The sequence below is a fragment of the Acomys russatus genome, chromosome 30 (assembly GCF_903995435.1).
Source record: "Acomys russatus chromosome 30, mAcoRus1.1, whole genome shotgun sequence".
Lineage (NCBI taxonomy): Eukaryota > Metazoa > Chordata > Mammalia > Rodentia > Muridae > Acomys > Acomys russatus.
In genome coordinates this window covers 17,760,352-17,777,364 of record NC_067166.1, presented here as the reverse complement: position 1 = coordinate 17,777,364, position 17,013 = coordinate 17,760,352, and the positions used below count along the sequence as shown (strand labels likewise).

The 17,013-nt window shown below is 44.0% G+C and overlaps 1 protein-coding gene across 1 annotated transcript; it reads left to right on the top strand.

Moving 5' to 3' along the window:
* The first annotated feature begins 209 nt into the window (after positions 1–209).
* Positions 210–17,013, top strand: Hmgcr (3-hydroxy-3-methylglutaryl-CoA reductase). The gene is made up of 19 exons (XM_051172300.1): positions 210–424; positions 835–946; positions 1,560–1,647; positions 2,589–2,673; positions 3,816–3,921; positions 7,322–7,428; positions 7,539–7,655; positions 8,237–8,397; positions 8,495–8,739; positions 8,836–9,011; positions 10,816–11,010; positions 11,462–11,620; positions 11,764–11,921; positions 12,884–12,989; positions 14,353–14,523; positions 15,073–15,213; positions 15,297–15,455; positions 15,969–16,123; positions 16,487–17,013. The coding sequence occupies exons 1-19, from the start codon at positions 260–262 to the stop codon at positions 16,539–16,541; spliced, it is 2,661 nt and encodes an 886-aa protein (XP_051028257.1). The 5' UTR covers positions 210–259; the 3' UTR covers positions 16,542–17,013.

The following is a 17,013-nucleotide window of genomic DNA, read 5'->3' as shown; positions in this document are numbered from 1 at the left end:
AAAAAAAAGTAAGGGAAAAAAAAGGGACAATTGGATACAAATTGGCTGCCAGTAGATAATAAAAGATTTAAGTGAAGTAGCAAGAATCATTCTAATAGAATACTGGAATTACTTCACAGAATTATGTGGAATGTTGAAATAGCTGTGTAAGATGCTGCACAGAAGGCTTACAGCATCCTTCTGTCTTCCTGAAAGTGAGCTGTATGCTCAGTGTTCATATGTGATATTCCCTCCAGGATCCAAGGACCGGGTAGCTACAATGTTGTCAAGACTTTTCCGTCTGCACGGCCTCTTTGTGGCCTCCCATCCCTGGGAAGTTATTGTGGGGACAGTGACACTTACCATCTGTATGATGTCCATGAACATGTTTACTGGCAACAACAAGATCTGCGGTTGGAATTATGAATGCCCAAAATTTGAAGAGGTTAGTGAGATTGATTTGATACTAACTAAAGTAAATTACATTTTCGGTTTCTAAAGAATGTCTCCTTTGTAGAGAACGTAAAAGCAGAAAGTTCTGAGGGAAGTCTTGTGGGCTCACCTTAAATTTTCAGCAATTTACATGGTATGGAACGCACTAAAGTGCTTTCTTTTTTAATACAAGTGAGTGTAGTTGCCTCTGAGAAATCTATCTTTGTAAGGTCTATCAGAAGAGTGATTGTGAAGAATTACAGTTTGCTTAAGAGTTGCATTCAGTTTAAAATTTTATATTGGGTATTTCGATTTGGTTGTACTCTGCTGACATTTGTATTCATGTGATACTATGTAAAGCAACACACAACAAGAGTTCTTGCGTGTGAGTGCTGATCTGGAAGCTTCCTTTTCCTGCCCTAGGATGTACTGAGCAGTGACATCATCATCCTCACCATCACGCGGTGCATCGCCATCCTGTACATTTACTTCCAGTTCCAGAACTTACGGCAGCTTGGGTCGAAATACATCTTGGGTAATGCTGGTCACCTTCTTTGCACGCTGTCACACTTAAGTTGACTGGAAATTTCTAAGTGCGCAATGCTGAGAGGGTGTTGGGTACATTCCTTTTTCCCCCCCAGATTCTTGGTAAATGTTCTCAAATTCGAGGCCTCTGTAATATAGAGGAAAATGATACTGTTCTTATCAGAATATTGTATGAGACTAAATGTTAGCATTTGTGTAATAAAGAAATTTGGGCTGGAGAGATGGCTCAGGTTATGAGCACTGATTGACTGCTCTTCCAGAGAGGTTCTGAGTTCAATTCTCAGCAATCATATGGTGGCTCACAAGCATCTCTAATGAGGTCTGATGCCCTCTTCTGGCCTGCAGGGTTACATGCAGGCAGAACACTGTATACATAATATATAAATAATTTTTTTTTTTTTTTGAGACAGGGTTTCTCTGAGTAGACTTGGCTCTAGGACTCACTTTGTAGACCAGGCTGGCCTTGAACTCACAGAGATCTGCCTGCCTCTACCTCCCAAGTGCTGGGGTAAAAGGTGTATGCCACCATGCCTGGCTAAGTAAATCTTAAAAAATAAAAAAATAAAATAAAGTGTTTTGACTGTTGAATTTTGCCATTTTAGGTATTGCTGGACTCTTCACGATTTTCTCAAGTTTTGTCTTTAGTACAGTCGTCATTCACTTCTTAGACAAAGAATTGACAGGCTTAAAGTAAGTATTTAAGGCCCAGTTATGTGCTTTTCTAAAATATATTTTATTATAAGGATGATATGTAAATTTAAAAGTTTAGAAAATACAGGAAAATTTTCATGTACTTGCTACTAGCTAGTTCTGTTACCATTTTCATGTATATACTTTCCCATTTATTTTAGGCATATTTTCTGAGTGTCATTCCACATATGCTGCCTCCTCTTTTTTTGCCCAGTTTATATAGTTCAGCTGCATCTTTTCATCCTTATAAAGTATTAGTGATGGCTATTTAGTGTTCTTCTGTATGAATATTTTATAGTTAATTGAATGTTGGATTAAGTTAAAATTCCTTCATAAATGTCCTAGTAATCTCTCTATAGACAGTTTTGGTCTATGTTTATCATTACTTCCTAGGGATAAATTTCAGGAATAGCACAGCTTATTTTAAAGCTTTGCTTTAGGGGTGGCAGGGTAGCTTTTTAGCACTATTACCACCCATTTGTATATTATACATTTTTCTTAATGTTAATTCAAGTATTTTTTATAAACAATAACAAAAAACACTGAAAGGTGTCTCAGCGTATGTGCATTTACACTTTAATATTGTCAAGTACTTTTATTTAGTTAAGCTGGGCATAATGGCAAAGCCTATAATTCCACTGCTTGGGGGATGGAATCAAGGAGATCAGGGATCCAAGGCCAGTTTCAATTACACAGTAGGTTAGAGGTCAGCATGGCCTTAATGAGGCTTTGTCTCAAAAAGTAAAACAAAATACACGTTAGCAAATATTTTGAGCATCTCTTAGCTCTGAGGTTTTGGAAGAATCCTAGCAGAAAAGTCTTTTTAACATTGCAGGCACATGCCAAGTGTGTGGAATTGGAAGGGTCATTTAAAAAAGAACTTTGTAAAACTGTATTTTCGCTATATTGAATGCAACTTGTCTTGATTTTTTTCCCCCCAGTGAAGCTTTGCCCTTCTTCCTGCTTTTGATTGACCTTTCTAGAGCGAGTGCATTAGCAAAGTTTGCCCTGAGCTCAAACTCACAGGTGAGCACTGCTTATAACCTGGAGTGTGATAGTGTTCCTCTGTTGTTCAAAATTTACCTCTGTCTCAAGCTTGAGACTTAGGTTTTGAAACTGGTTTAAGAGTCTCAGTTCCCCACTGTCCCTTTAAAAATCGTCTGAAATCCCAGTGCAGTGACTTGGATAGATAAACTACCTGCTAAAGCTGTTAGGTACTAGAGTGAGTGTTTCGGGCACTTCCCTCGCCACACTGACCAAGTACCTGACACAGCACAAATTGAAGGGAGAAGGGTTTGTCTGGGTTCGTGTTTTCAGGAGGTGTAGTTCTTCATGGTGGGGGAGGCGTGCTAGCGGGGACTGCAGGCTGAGCAGTCAAGAAGAGTACACCTCAAGATAGCCAGGCTATGGAACAAGGCCACCCTGTGATGCACCCTCCTCAGCCTTCCCAAGGAGCACCGCCTGCTGGGGGCCACGTGTCCAAACACAAAAGCCTCTGGGGGCTATCGCACCTTCAAACTGCAACAGATCTTGTGGGACAGACTGTATCAGTCTGTCCTGAATTACAGTGACGCCCCTGCCTTGCTCACCTGAGTGCTGAGATTGCAGGCATGCACCACCATGTTCTACGCAGACATGTTTTAAGTTTCCTTCCATGACCAGCATTGAATGCAGGACCTTTTGCAGGCTTGACAAGTGCTCAGTCACTGGGCTGCCCCTCCCCCAAGCTGTGCACTAGTCTGTCGTTCTGTCCCGATCATATATTGGATAATGCTTATGATCATTTGAAGATTTTGATAAGAAAATCATCTTGGTTTTATTGTACTAACCTCAAAGACTTCTCAGCTAAGCTTGTCAGTCGTAGCCAAAATATAATATAAAATGCTAATGGGTTTAATTAGGTGGAATTTAAGTGGTTGGATTAACCTATGACTTCATAGAAATATTCCTGAGAATATGTCTCTCTAGGGGAGGCAGGGTCCTAATAGGTGTTTGATGATGTCACTTAATTGTACTCCTACCCCATTTTGCCCCTTGATAAGTCCCATATTACCACATTTGTTCTTTGAGTAGGAAAATGTGTTTAATGTGGGAACTAGGATGCTCGCAGCATTTTAAAAGGCTAACTTGTACTTGATAACCACCCGAGTGTTTGGTCTGTGTTTTAGGATGAAGTAAGGGAAAATATAGCTCGTGGAATGGCGATTCTGGGCCCCACATTCACCCTTGATGCTCTTGTCGAATGCCTTGTGATTGGAGTTGGCACCATGTCAGGTTTGTAAACAAGATTTCTAATGCACTTTTGCAGTTCAGTAGGTCAAAAAAGGGAACTAGAAGGTCTTAGACCTAAATTGTTGATTCTTGAGCAGTGACTTTAAATGACTTGGACTGTGCACGTTCTTAGTGCGTGGACTCCTGTGTGTGGTAAGATGTGGTTACTCATGCCATCTTCTCTTTGTGTGTCTACGTTGGTGTTTAGCCATGGCTGTTGGTTTGCAACCAAGACAGTATCCGAAGGCTGGTCTGAGGGCCTTGCAGTAACTAACTAGACTCAAGTAGCAACTTGGTTCCTGGTATTTCATTGCCATGTTGGATGTGGGGCAAGAGTCTGGGGCTGTATTAGGTTCATCCTATTGGGTGGAGGGAAGGTTGAATTAGAGACTAAGCTGTACATCTTAGCATGTCCACAGCACCAGCCTTTACGCACGTCCTCACTCTGATGGATACTAGCGAACTAAAACTGAACGTCAAACAGGACTCCATTGCAGATAATACAAATTATGGCCTGCCGTGGGAATGTTCCAGAATGAGTATTATGAGGTTTCCTGGTCATTAGATAAGATTTTATGGCTTTCTCATGAAAACTGGACTTGTATATCATGTGTGTGTGTGTGTGTGTGTGTGTGTGTGTGTGTGTGTGTCTCTCTCTCTCTCTCTCTCCCCATCCATGTCCCCTGGAGCTGGAGTTAGAGATGGTTGTGAGCCATCTGACATGAGTTCCTGGAATCAAACTCAAGTCCTTTGCAAGAGCCAGAGTTGCTCTCAGCTGTCTTGATATCTACCACTCTAGCCCATAATTACCTATCTTAAGGGGATATTTGGTTGTCTCTGTAGTCATTATTTTATTAAATATATAATGTTTCTTTAAATTTCTGATAGTAATGACAGATATTCTGCTATTTAACAAAGGCTTTTATTTAAGAAAGAAAAAACAAATTTAAAATTTATATTCCTTCTGCTGGGGATACAGCTCAGTGGCTCAGTCTTTAGCACACAGTGGGTTTTGTTTTGTTTCATTTTTGCATACTTTAAAATTCACTGTTTGCAAACTAGGAAAATGGCTCAAAGGGTAAATAAAGTGCTTCCCATGAAAGCATGAGAACCGAGCTGGTCTCTAAACCCATGGAAGGCATGGCATGGTGGCACATGTCTGTCATCTAGTGCTCCCATGATGACATGGGAAGCAGAGACAAAGGAAATTTCCAGAAGCTCAAGGCCCAGCCAACCTGGCATAAGCTGTGACATGGCAAAGAAATGTGTCTGTCTCTAATAACATAGACACAGGGTCAGACAACTGACACTGCCCTCTGACTTCACACATGCCCTGTGGCACATGTGCTCTACAGTTACACACACTTTAGAAAATTATCCTCTTAAAGGTATAATTTTGTTTGTTTGTTTTTGTTTTTCAAGACAGGGTTTCTCTGTGTAACAGCTCTAGCTGTGCTGGAACTCGCTCTGTAGACCAGGCTGGCCTCGATCTCACAGAGATCTGCCTGCCTCTGCCCCCCAAGTGCTGGGATTAAAGGCGTGCACCACAACCCTGGCCTTAAAGGAATAATTTTGAGTTTTAGTGAACATATTATGTCACCACCACTAAAATTAAAAATGTTAGCCAGGTGTGGTGGTGTATGCCTTTTGTCCCAGCACTTAGGAGCCAGAGTCAGGCGAATCTCTCTGAGTTCAAAGCTAGCCTAGTCTGTCAAGTGAGTCCAGGACAGCCAGGGTTCTGTTACACAGAGATACTCTGTCTTGAAAAAAATCAAAAAAGAGAAAAAAAGACGGTTGATCAGGTGAAAACAGAGTTATGTGATTTTCTTCCAGCAGAAGAGTGTATGAGGTGTTGAAGGTGGGCCAGGAAGTGACAGGCCTTGAAACAAAGGCTGCTTATTTGAATCTGACGCAGAAGGTAGTAGGTTGGTGCCTTGTCTAGAAGTGAACCAAAGAACTGGGTGTGTAGTTGCAGAAGCCACTGGAGACATTTTTACCTGTGTAGACACAGGGATGTGGCTTAAAGTTTGTAGTAACTCTGCCACAGCACCTTTTGTATGGTGTTAGGGCTTGCTCCAGGAGCTTGTACATGCTGTGGACACATTCTACCACTGAGCTACGACTGCACTGGAAGCAGCTCTGAAAGCCAGTACAGAAGAAAGGGGTTGGGCTGAGTGTGGCTCAGGGGTAGTGTGCACTTTGTATATAGGAAGGTCTAATTCCTAGTGCGCGCGCACACACACACACACACTCATACACTCATATACACTCTCATACATTGTTGAGCGTGTGTGTGCACGAACCACAACTTGGAAGTCTTTGAGCTGGTGCCCTGTCCTTGTGTAGTACCAAAGTGACAGAGAGACTTCTTTAGGGACAATAAGGAAGAATAATGCCAACATGAGTTTAGAAAGAAATAATAGTTGATTAATTTGTGAAAAGCATTAAGTATGGTTGAATGTAAAATAGTCTATTCACCTACTACTTAAAATATAGATTCGTTTTATTATTATAATTTGCAGTATCTCAAATGCCCATGGCTGTAAGAGTAAATAATGTAGATTTAAAAAAAAAAAATGCTTTCAGTGATCTGATACTTAAAAAATAACACCAACTTTGAATTTTTATATTAGCTTTTTGAATTAGTTTTTATTAGAAAAGGGAATTGTAGCCAGGTGTGGTGGCTCACACCTTTTATCCCAGCACTCAGGAGGCAGAGGCAGGAGGATTACTGTGAGTTTGAGGCCAGCCTGGTCTACAAAGTGAGTCCAGGACAGCCAGGGTTACACTTGCCTTAAAACAAAACAAAACAAAAAACTAAATAAAAAAGGGGATTGTTTCTTAATTTATATTCAGTGCAGATTGTGATTTTAATTTCAGTAAGCAGTGTGAGTTGATAATCTTAATTTCCTTTCTGGCCTCTACAATTCTATTGAAAGTTGAGCTTTCAATAGATCTCAGTCTTCTATTTGAGATTACCAAATGACCCCTGAAACATTTTGTATCAAAGTATTTGTTAATTTTCAATCTTTATTTAATAACAGTTTGCACTCTATCATTTTCAGACAGGTCAATGAAGTAAAACTATAAGAACATCATGTACTTAGAGGATTCATGGAAGTTTGAACTTAGTGGTATGCAAGGAATATTTACTTAGATACCAAGTTAGGAGGGCATAACTGGCTCTTGATACACAGGTGAATTGCCTTTGTGATAGTGAGTGAGTCTGGGTGGGTAGTGTAGGTTGGAGGAATGAAGTTATTCCTGTAGGGTAGCAGATCTCTGTGAGTTCAAGGCCAGCCTGGACTACAAGGCGAGTCCAGGACAGCCAAGGCTAACATGAAAATCCAAAAAAATAAAGGAAGCCCACTGTGCAGCACCGGTTGTTCCTTGTTCTCCGCAGGCGTGCGCCAGCTTGAAATCATGTGCTGCTTTGGCTGCATGTCTGTGCTCGCCAACTACTTCGTGTTCATGACGTTTTTCCCAGCTTGCGTGTCCCTTGTTCTAGAGGTAAGATGGCTTTCCTGATGGCGCTAGTTAAGAAACACATGACTTCTCAGTCTGTCACTTTACCGCAATCAGCTGCATAGCTCCTAATCCAGTGCTGACTGACTTTGCAGCTCTCTCGGGAAAGCCGCGAGGGTCGTCCAATTTGGCAGCTCAGCCATTTTGCCCGAGTTTTAGAAGAAGAAGAGAATAAACCAAACCCTGTAACCCAGAGGGTCAAGATGATTATGGTAATGACGTTTTTCTTTTCCAGTCTCTGTAGTTTCGATGTTTCTTATACTCTGGGTATCTGGGGCTTCTGTTGGAGTTTTTAGTTTCCTATCTTGTTTATATAATATTTGGCTGGTGTTCCACTATCTTCTCTCTCTCCCCTCTCTCTCCCCCCTCTACCCCCCCCCCCCCCCCCCCCCCCCCCCCCCCCCCCCCCCTCTCCCCTATCTCTTTCTTTTCTGAATTTGTTCTTTGTTTCTTTGAAGTTCTGGGATGTTAGTTTGTTGTTGTGAGACAGGATCTCACTGGGTAGCCAAGGCTGGCTTTGAACTTTGAATCCTCCTGCCTCAGCCTCCTGAGCGCTAGGATTCTAGGTGCTACTACATCCTACTGGGCTTTGTTATTTTTACTCTCCTGAATAGATTTTTCAAGTTCCTCTATCCTTGAAAGCCTACTCTTTGGAATGTTTGAACAGTGATGGGACCAGTGCTTTTATTAGTCACACAACAAACTGGGGCCTTTCTTACCTGGGAAGCCTGTCTGGTCCCGGAGTTGTGAGGGCTGAGAAAGCAGTGTCCACAATTTAAATGTGTTCCTTCAGTCTTTAGGCTTGGTGCTTGTTCATGCTCACAGTCGCTGGATAGCTGATCCTTCTCCGCAGAACAGCACGGCAGAACAGTCCAAGGTTTCTTTGGGACTGGATGAAGGTGTGTCCAAGAGAATTGAACCAAGTGTTTCTCTCTGGCAGTTTTATCTCTCCAAGTAAGTTGACTGAACCCACCGTGCCCTGAGCTCTCCCAAGGCTGCTCCGGGACTTGGCCTTTCTGAACTGCCATGTGACCGCTTTGCTTTTGTTCAGGATGGTCAGCATGGACATCGAGCAGGTGATCACCCTGAGCTTAGCTTTCCTGCTGGCCGTCAAGTACATTTTCTTCGAGCAAGCTGAGACAGAGTCGACACTCTCATTAAAAAATCCTATCACGTCTCCTGTGGTGACCCCAAAGAAAGCTCAGGACAATTGTTGTAGACGTGAGCCTCTGCTCCTGAGAAGGCACCAGAAGCTTTCCTCAGTGGAGGAGCCTGGAATGAACCAGGACAGAAAAGGTACTTTCCAGGTCCTCCTGTCTGAGCCCTTCCCTGAGTTGACTTCATTTGAAAGCGATTGCAGGGTTTTGAGATGCCTTTTTGCCTTTCACACAGTTGAGGTTATAAAACCATTAGTGGCGGAAACTGAGACTGCAAGCAGAGCTACATTTGTGCTTGGCGCCTCTGTAGCCAGTCCTCCGTTGGCACTAGAGATACAGGAACCAGGACTCGAACTCCCCAGCGAGCCTCGACCTAATGAAGAATGTCTGAAGATTCTGGAGAATGCTGAGGTGAGCACGTGAGCACACACTCCCACTTGGGATTTTTCTTTAAAAGAGGATGGATTTGTTTTATCTTATCTTTTTTTAATCAAAGGAAATAAAAGCTGGTACCACCAAGGCCTACCATGTTCTAGTCACTGAGTCATGTGGCTTATTGACAACTGTATTCATCCCCTACAGCCTTTGGGGCAATGTCTCCATCCATCAGACGAGCCCCGGCTCAAGAGGCGTCAGTGATAACCTGCCCCAAGATATTTACCATTGAGGGATGTAAAGCTAGCAGCAGGGTGTGTGCTCTTTCTGGTTCCAGAATCAGAACTCGTTGTAGTGCTTTCCCATCTCTCAAAGCCACAGGGAGCCTTTGATCCCTTGTGTGGCAAGCGTGGGCTCAGTGAAGCCTGCTTTTGTGCTTTTCGGTCTCACCAGGAAGCTAGCTTTTCTCCTGGAGGTCTGAACACTGTTCTGCTTCCATGTTAATATTATCCATTCATAATTCCAGCCACATCTGCTTAATCTGACTAACTCTTCTTGTAATAAGATTATATTTTCCTGGTCTACATAGTGCTACATAGTAAGAGCTTATCTCAGGTGTTTTTTTGTTTTTTGTTTTTCTTCATATTTTGTAAGATACAGTTCCATTCTACCTTCACTTTATTAAGATGTAATTGACAGAGGAAATTACATATATTTAGAATACACAGACTTAATGAATAATCAATACATTCAAGATAATTAAAAATAAAGTTTCACCATTGTGTATTCCTGGCTAGCCTGAACCTCTGTAGATCAGGTTGGCCTCTTAAGTCCAAGATCCATCTGCTTCTGCCTCCTGAAGGCTGGGATTTTAAAGCTGTGTGATACCCCCAGCTTCATCTGATTTTTTTGAGACAGAGTCTCTCACTGAACTTGGAGCTTACCATTTTGACTAAACTGGGCACAATCAGTCCCCGTCATCTGCCTGTGTATTCCTCCTGCTCCGTGCTGGCATCAAGATGTGTGCTTCTGTGACTGGCTTGCATTTGGTTGCTAGGGATCTGAACTCGGGTCCTCACGCCTGCATAGCAAGACACTTCCCTGGTGCTCCTTCATATTTTTTGTTCAAATCATCTCCCTCTTACAAACACAAAGCCTTTTGAGTTTTCCTCTTAATGCTCTTGCACTTAAGCTCTTTTGAGAAGTGGTAGTGTCAGCTGGGCTATTTGCTATTTAAGGACCACAATTTGAGCGTGCGCGCGTGTGCGCGCACGCACACACACACACACACACACACACACACACACACACACACACACACAATTACTCTAATGTGATAATGACTGTCATTGGAGCGAATCTGTATTGGTTGACATTCCTAACTGTGAGCATCTCAGTTTACAGTGAGGGTGCAGCCTTGCAGAGGGCAGGCCCACAGCTGAACAGTGGCTGGACCGAGGGCCAGACTTTGTTCTGGGCACTGTTCTTGTCTGAGGGGATGGGACAGAGTAGCCAAGTGTTAGTGTTCCCAAGGTTGATGCACACTGCTATATAGTCAGTTAAGCGTTGTGCTATGTCAGCCTCTGTCTCCTACTTATGAATTGCAGCTCTTGTTTGTTTGTTTTTTGTTGTTTTGTTTTTGTTTTTGAGACAGGGTTTCTCTGTGAAGCCTTAGCTGTCTTAGACTCACTCTGTAGACCAGGCTGGCCTCGAACTCACAGTGATCTGCCTGCCTCTGCCTTCCGAGTGCTAGGATTAAAGGCGTGTGCCACCATGCCTGCCGTGAATTGCAGTTCTTAACTCTTCCTTTGTCCTCTCATTTTCTTTTCCCTTTCTTCAGAAAGGTGCAAAGTTCCTTAGTGATGCGGAGATCATCCAGCTGGTCAATGCTAAGCATATCCCGGCTTACAAATTGGAAACGCTAATGGAGACTCATGAGCGTGGTGTGTCTATTCGCCGGCAGCTCCTCTCCACAAAGCTCACAGAGCCATCTTCTCTACAGTACCTGCCGTATAGAGATTATAATTACTCCTTGGTATGCTATTTAACTAGGGAGGGTCAACCCTCCACTGCTACTTTTAAAATGTTTTCATGTTCTTATAGTCATTACTGAAAGAGTCCAACAGGTTTCTGTTTGTTGATGGTGCTCTGTGTAGCCCTCTCTGTCCTGGAACTCACTCTATAGACCAGGCTGGACTTGTACTCAAATCTGCCTGCCTCTGTCTCCCAAGTGCTGGGATTAAAGGTGTGTGACACCACTGCCTGGCCAGTTTAAATATTTTTAAAGGATAAATTTGGGATGGGGTTTGGCTTAGTCATAGAATGTTTCCCAAGCATTAGTGAGGCACTGGGTTTGACCTCAGTACCATAACAACAAAAGAATACATTAAAGCTATTGTTGAAATATTTTTTAGTGACAGGAACTGAGATGGGCTGCTGTCTATCCCAGTGTGGGTTTTCACACGCTACCCGCATGTGTGTCTTAGGTGATGGGAGCTTGCTGTGAAAATGTGATTGGATACATGCCCATCCCTGTTGGCGTGGCAGGGCCTCTGTGCCTGGATGGGAAGGAGTACCAGGTTCCAATGGCAACAACCGAAGGCTGTCTTGTGGCCAGCACTAACCGAGGCTGCCGAGCGATAAGTGTAAGTTGTGGAGTATGTCTACTTTAAAGTAGGAGGCAAGCTGGGCAGAGTAAGGCATCTAAGACAGATTTGGGGTCAGTGAAGGGCTTTAGCAGATACTGAAGTGTTTTCTGGATTAATATGTTCCCATAATCCTCGCTTAGCTTGGTGGAGGTGCCAGCAGCCGGGTCCTTGCAGATGGGATGACCCGAGGCCCAGTGGTGCGTCTTCCTCGTGCTTGTGAGTCTGCAGAGGTGAAGGCCTGGCTTGAGACATCTGAAGGGTTTGCAGTGATAAAGGAGGCTTTCGACAGCACCAGCAGGTGTGTGGCTGGGAGGCGGGTTCATGTGGAAAGTTAGGCTTCTTTTCTCTGATAGCGAAATACATCGCCTGCTTAAGATAATGTTGCACAGGCCTGGAGAGAAGGCTCAGCTGTTAAGAGCACTGACTGCTCTTCTAGAGGTCATGAGTTCAATCCCCAGCAACCACATGGTGGCTCACAACCATCTCTAATGTGATCTGATGCCCTCTTTTGGCCTGCAGGTGTGCATGCAGATAGAGTGCTGTATACATAGTAATAAATAAATCTTTAAAAAATCTTAAAAAAAAAAAAAAAGATAATGTTGCACTACCCTGGATCCATTCGTTTAGGGTGACTAATATTTATTCTAATAATTAGGATAGATGTTGATTCAGATGGATTACCCCATAGAAATAAATTGGTTTCTAACGGTTGATGAGATGGCTGAACAGGTAAAAGCACTAACTGTGCAAGCTTGATGGCCTGAGCCACCCACAGACAGTGAGTTAAAAAGACACGAGCCAGTCAATGACTAGACTGCTATGCCCCAGAGACAGGTTTCCTGGGCAGAGTAGATTTGGCTTTACTTTGAATGATGACTATTAAGGTTACACAGAAGCATAGTCAGTGGATGAGAGCTCCTAACGTTGAAGCCGATGTCTTTGGCATTTGGGCTTAGAGCGCATTAAGGAGTTAGTCCACCTTCTATTCTGTGTCTGAGAACGAGACTCAGCTACAGTGGGAGCTTTCCTGTGTCTAAAGAAGAATAATCCCACTGGGCGTGGTGGCGCACACCTTTAATCCAGCATTTGGGAAGCAGAGGCAGGCGGATCGCTGTGAGTTCGAGGCCAGCCTGGTCTACATAGTGAGTCCAGGACAGCCAAAGCTACACAGAGAAACCCTGTCTCAACAAACCAAAACCCCTTCCCCCCCCCAAAAAAAAAACTCCATCTTGGATTAAAATAAAAATCTTGCCTTTACAGATTTGCACGTCTACAGAAACTTCATGTGACAATGGCAGGACGCAACCTCTACATCCGTTTCCAGTCCAGGACGGGGGACGCCATGGGGATGAACATGATTTCCAAGGTGAGCGTCGCTCACGGCATCTGAGCGGGTTCAGGGGTGAGCACAGCGGACTCATTGTGCAGCCCAGCGTGGCCCTGAGCTCAGGGTGGGTCTTGTGCCTTTGCTTTCTTAGTGCTGGGATGACAGCTGCTGCTATGCCCAGCTATACTTTTTATTGATACACCATGTCCACATATTACATACTTAAAGAGTTAATTGGTTTCATATGTTTATTAAAAGCTAAGTATTGCTTGATATAGCTTGGTTTGGTGGTGCTTTCTATTTGACTTTTTTTTTTTCTTTTTGATTACTGTATGGGTGTTTTGCATGCCTGAATGTCTGTGTGCCTGGTGTCTACCCTCCAACTTAGGTTTCATATCATTGTGAGCCACTGGTGGGTGTTGGGAATTGGACCTAGGTCCAGAGCTCTTGACTTCCGAGTGGCTGGCCTCAATGCACTGCTGTAGACGTGGCAGTCTGTGTCGTAATGTGCTCATACCACTTGGGAGGGAGCTGGGGCTAGCAAGCACTCCAGAACTTCGCCCAGTAATTCTTCCATCCCAATGAGGAGGCACTGAGGATTTAGCTCAGAGCAGAGCAAGAGTGCAGGGTGGGGTGGGGGTAGGGCACTTGGGAGGCAGAGGCAGGCGGATCACTGTGAGTTTGAGGCGAGCCTGGACTACAAAGCAAGTCCAGGATAGCCAAGGCTACACAGAGAAACCCTGTCTGAAAAAACCAAAAAGTAACCAACTCAATAAACAGTGGCTCCTGAACAGCTTGAAAATAGAATTGCTGTGTCATCTCTCCATTCTACTTCACGACTTGACAGCGGAGTCTTAGAGACATTTGTAGTCTCACGTGCACAGTAGCGTTATTTACACTAGCCAGTAGGTGGAAGTAGCCTAAGTGTCCTTGGGTGGATACAGGGACAAGTAAGAGGCATGCTAACGTAGAGCATTATTCTAAGTGAAATTGCCAGTTACAAAATATTACATGGGAGCTAGGTGGTGGTGGTGCACGCCTTTAATCTCAGCACTTGGGAGGCAGAGGCAGGCGGATCACTGTGAGTTCCAGGCCAACCTGGTCTACAAAGCGAGTCCCTGTCTCGAAAATCAAAAAACAAAAACAAAACCCTACATGGTTCCACTTACCTGAGCTACCTAGAGTCATCAAGTTCATGGGCAGCAGTAGAGAAGCAGCAGGGGCCGGCCGGGCCAGGAAGTCGGTAGCTGATGTTTAACAGGCTTTCAGCTTTATCAGAGAAAGATCGCTCTGGACGCTAGTTACGTGATACCTGGGCTGTACTGAATGGCTGCATTTAGAAGTAGTTAAGGTGGTCAGAGTGGTGACTCCATCATGATTTTGTTTGCCTTGCTTCTTATAGGGTACGGAGAAAGCACTTTTGAAGCTGCAAGAGTTCTTTCCTGAAATGCAGATTCTGGCAGTTAGTGGTAACTATTGCACTGACAAGAAACCTGCTGCCATAAACTGGATCGAAGGAAGAGGAAAGACTGTGGTTTGTGAAGCTGTCATTCCAGCCAAGGTGGTGAGAGAAGTAAGTGGTGGGTGTTTTATTCTACCTTGATTGGGTTGAGACCACGTATGATGGCCACAGCTATGCTCTGGGGAGTCTGAGGCCAGGGCAGGCTATGTGGTGAATTCTAGGCCACCCATGGCTGGTTTTTAAAAAATGATAAGGAATTAAAAGAATACTAATACCTTTAATAAGATTAGATTAAAGGGGAGGTGGCACCCACCTTTAATCTCAGCACAGGGGAGGCAGAGGCAGGCAGATCTCTGAGTTCAAGGCCAGCCTGTCTACAGAGTGAATTCCAGGACAGTCAAGGCTATGTACACAGAGAAACCCTGTCTCCAAAAAAAAAAAAAAAACAAAACAAAACAAAAAAAACAAAACAAAAAACCAAGGGGAAAAATGTTTACATTTGTAGGGTTTTGTTTTCCATTACAATGGCTGTTTTCTTGTTCATGGCCATCTGCACGACCCAGATGGGCTCCATCTGTACCCTTGTTTTCTAGAGGGGGGTGTGCATGGTTCTGACTTGATTCTCCTGGGGGAATATGTAACTTGTCTACTGTGGTCTAGGTATTAAAGACCACTACGGAAGCAATGGTTGACTTAAACATTAACAAGAATCTTGTGGGCTCTGCCATGGCTGGGAGCATCGGAGGCTACAATGCCCACGCAGCGAACATCGTCACTGCTATCTACATTGCGTGTGGCCAGGTGAGCTCTCCAGTACCCAGCTCACTTTCTGCTCTGTTGTTCTATGTGAAGGAACTATACTATACTTTCTCTTTCCCCTTCAGGATGCAGCACAGAATGTGGGTAGTTCAAACTGTATTACGTTAATGGAAGCAAGTGGTCCAACGAATGAAGACTTGTATATCAGCTGCACCATGCCATCTATAGAGATAGGAACCGTGGGTGGTGGGACCAACCTCCTCCCTCAGCAAGCTTGTCTGCAGGTATGATTGTCCGGCACAGGCCTTGCTCTGAGTCCCGTTGTTCTGGCTTATTTTCTGTTTCTTACTGACTAAAACGAACTTGGGAGGGAGAGGGTTTATTTTAACTTACACATCTAGGTAGAAGTTCATTACTAAGGGAAGTTTAGTCAGGACCAGGGGCAAGAACTGGAGACAGGAACTAAGAGACTGGAGGTGTGATGTGCAGTGGTTTGGTCCTGGCATCACATTTGGCTGTCAGGCTGGTGGGCTGGGTCCTTCAGTTAGTAATCAAGAAAATACCCTATGGGCATGTCCACAGGCCAGACTGCTGGAGGCAGCTCATCACTTGAGATGGCTTTTTCATACATCATGAGAAAATACATTAATCAAGCAAGCAACAGTGTGAGCAGCTTGTGGGTGTTAGTGATGCACTGTGTCAAAGGTAGTAGTCTGGCCTGACACCTACCACTTCTGATGGAGTCTAGTTTCACTCTGGGGCCTGTAGCCATCTTGTGTGTGGGTCTCTGATTACAGATGCTAGGTGTTCAAGGAGCATGCAAAGACAATCCTGGAGAAAATGCACGGCAGCTTGCCCGAATTGTGTGTGGCACTGTAATGGCTGGGGAGTTGTCCTTGATGGCAGCATTGGCAGCAGGGCACCTTGTCAGAAGTCACATGGTTCACAACAGGTAAGACTTCCACATATATGACCTTTTTCCACATTAAAGGTTACAATCCTGCTCTGGGAAATACCACTAACATGTTTGGACAACTTGAGTCTCACCCCTGGAATCCAGATTTTAAAAAACAAAACCAAAGAGATGTATTGGCATGAGCTTGAAATCCATATAGAGCAGGTGGACCCTCTGGGCTCATTGACAAGTCAGCCTAGCAAGTCCAGGCCAGTGAGAGAGACCATGCCTCGGACTAAAGCGTGTGTGGTGCCTGAAGCCTGTGTCTTCTGGCCTCCCCACGCACACCCATGCACCCTAGCTCCCAATTTTGCATTACTGACATTTTCTATAATACTATGTTGTCTTTTTCTGGCCTAGATCAAAGATAAATTTACAAGATCTGCAAGGAACATGCAGCAAGAAGGCAGCTTGAGCAGCCTGACTGCACTCAATTGAGCCACAGGCACTGCGTTCTCAAGGACTACCATGAAATCTGTGAATTAAAAATCTCAATGCAGTGTCTTGTGGAAGATAAATGGACATGATCAGTGAGATGCCTACTTGGTTTCTGGCTCTTTGAGAGACATCTGAGGTCCTTTGCAAAGACTCCTCAGATCTGGGGACAGTGTGGTCCTTCCCATGCTGTGTCCTGGAAAGATACTCACTTGGATGCTGTGCTATGCTCTGGGCACCACAGATGTGATCTGCAGCTCATTTCTGAAAGCCACCACAAGCTGCAAACAGCTGCTTTGACAAAATGATGGAGTTCATGGTGATCAGTGTGGGACTGACCTCCCTATGGGCTAGAAATGGAGTTTTAAATTACACTGTAGCTGACAGAACTTCTGATTTTTATTTATTCAGTCTGGGCTGTAGAACTTTGCAATCTAAGTTTTTTTTTTTTT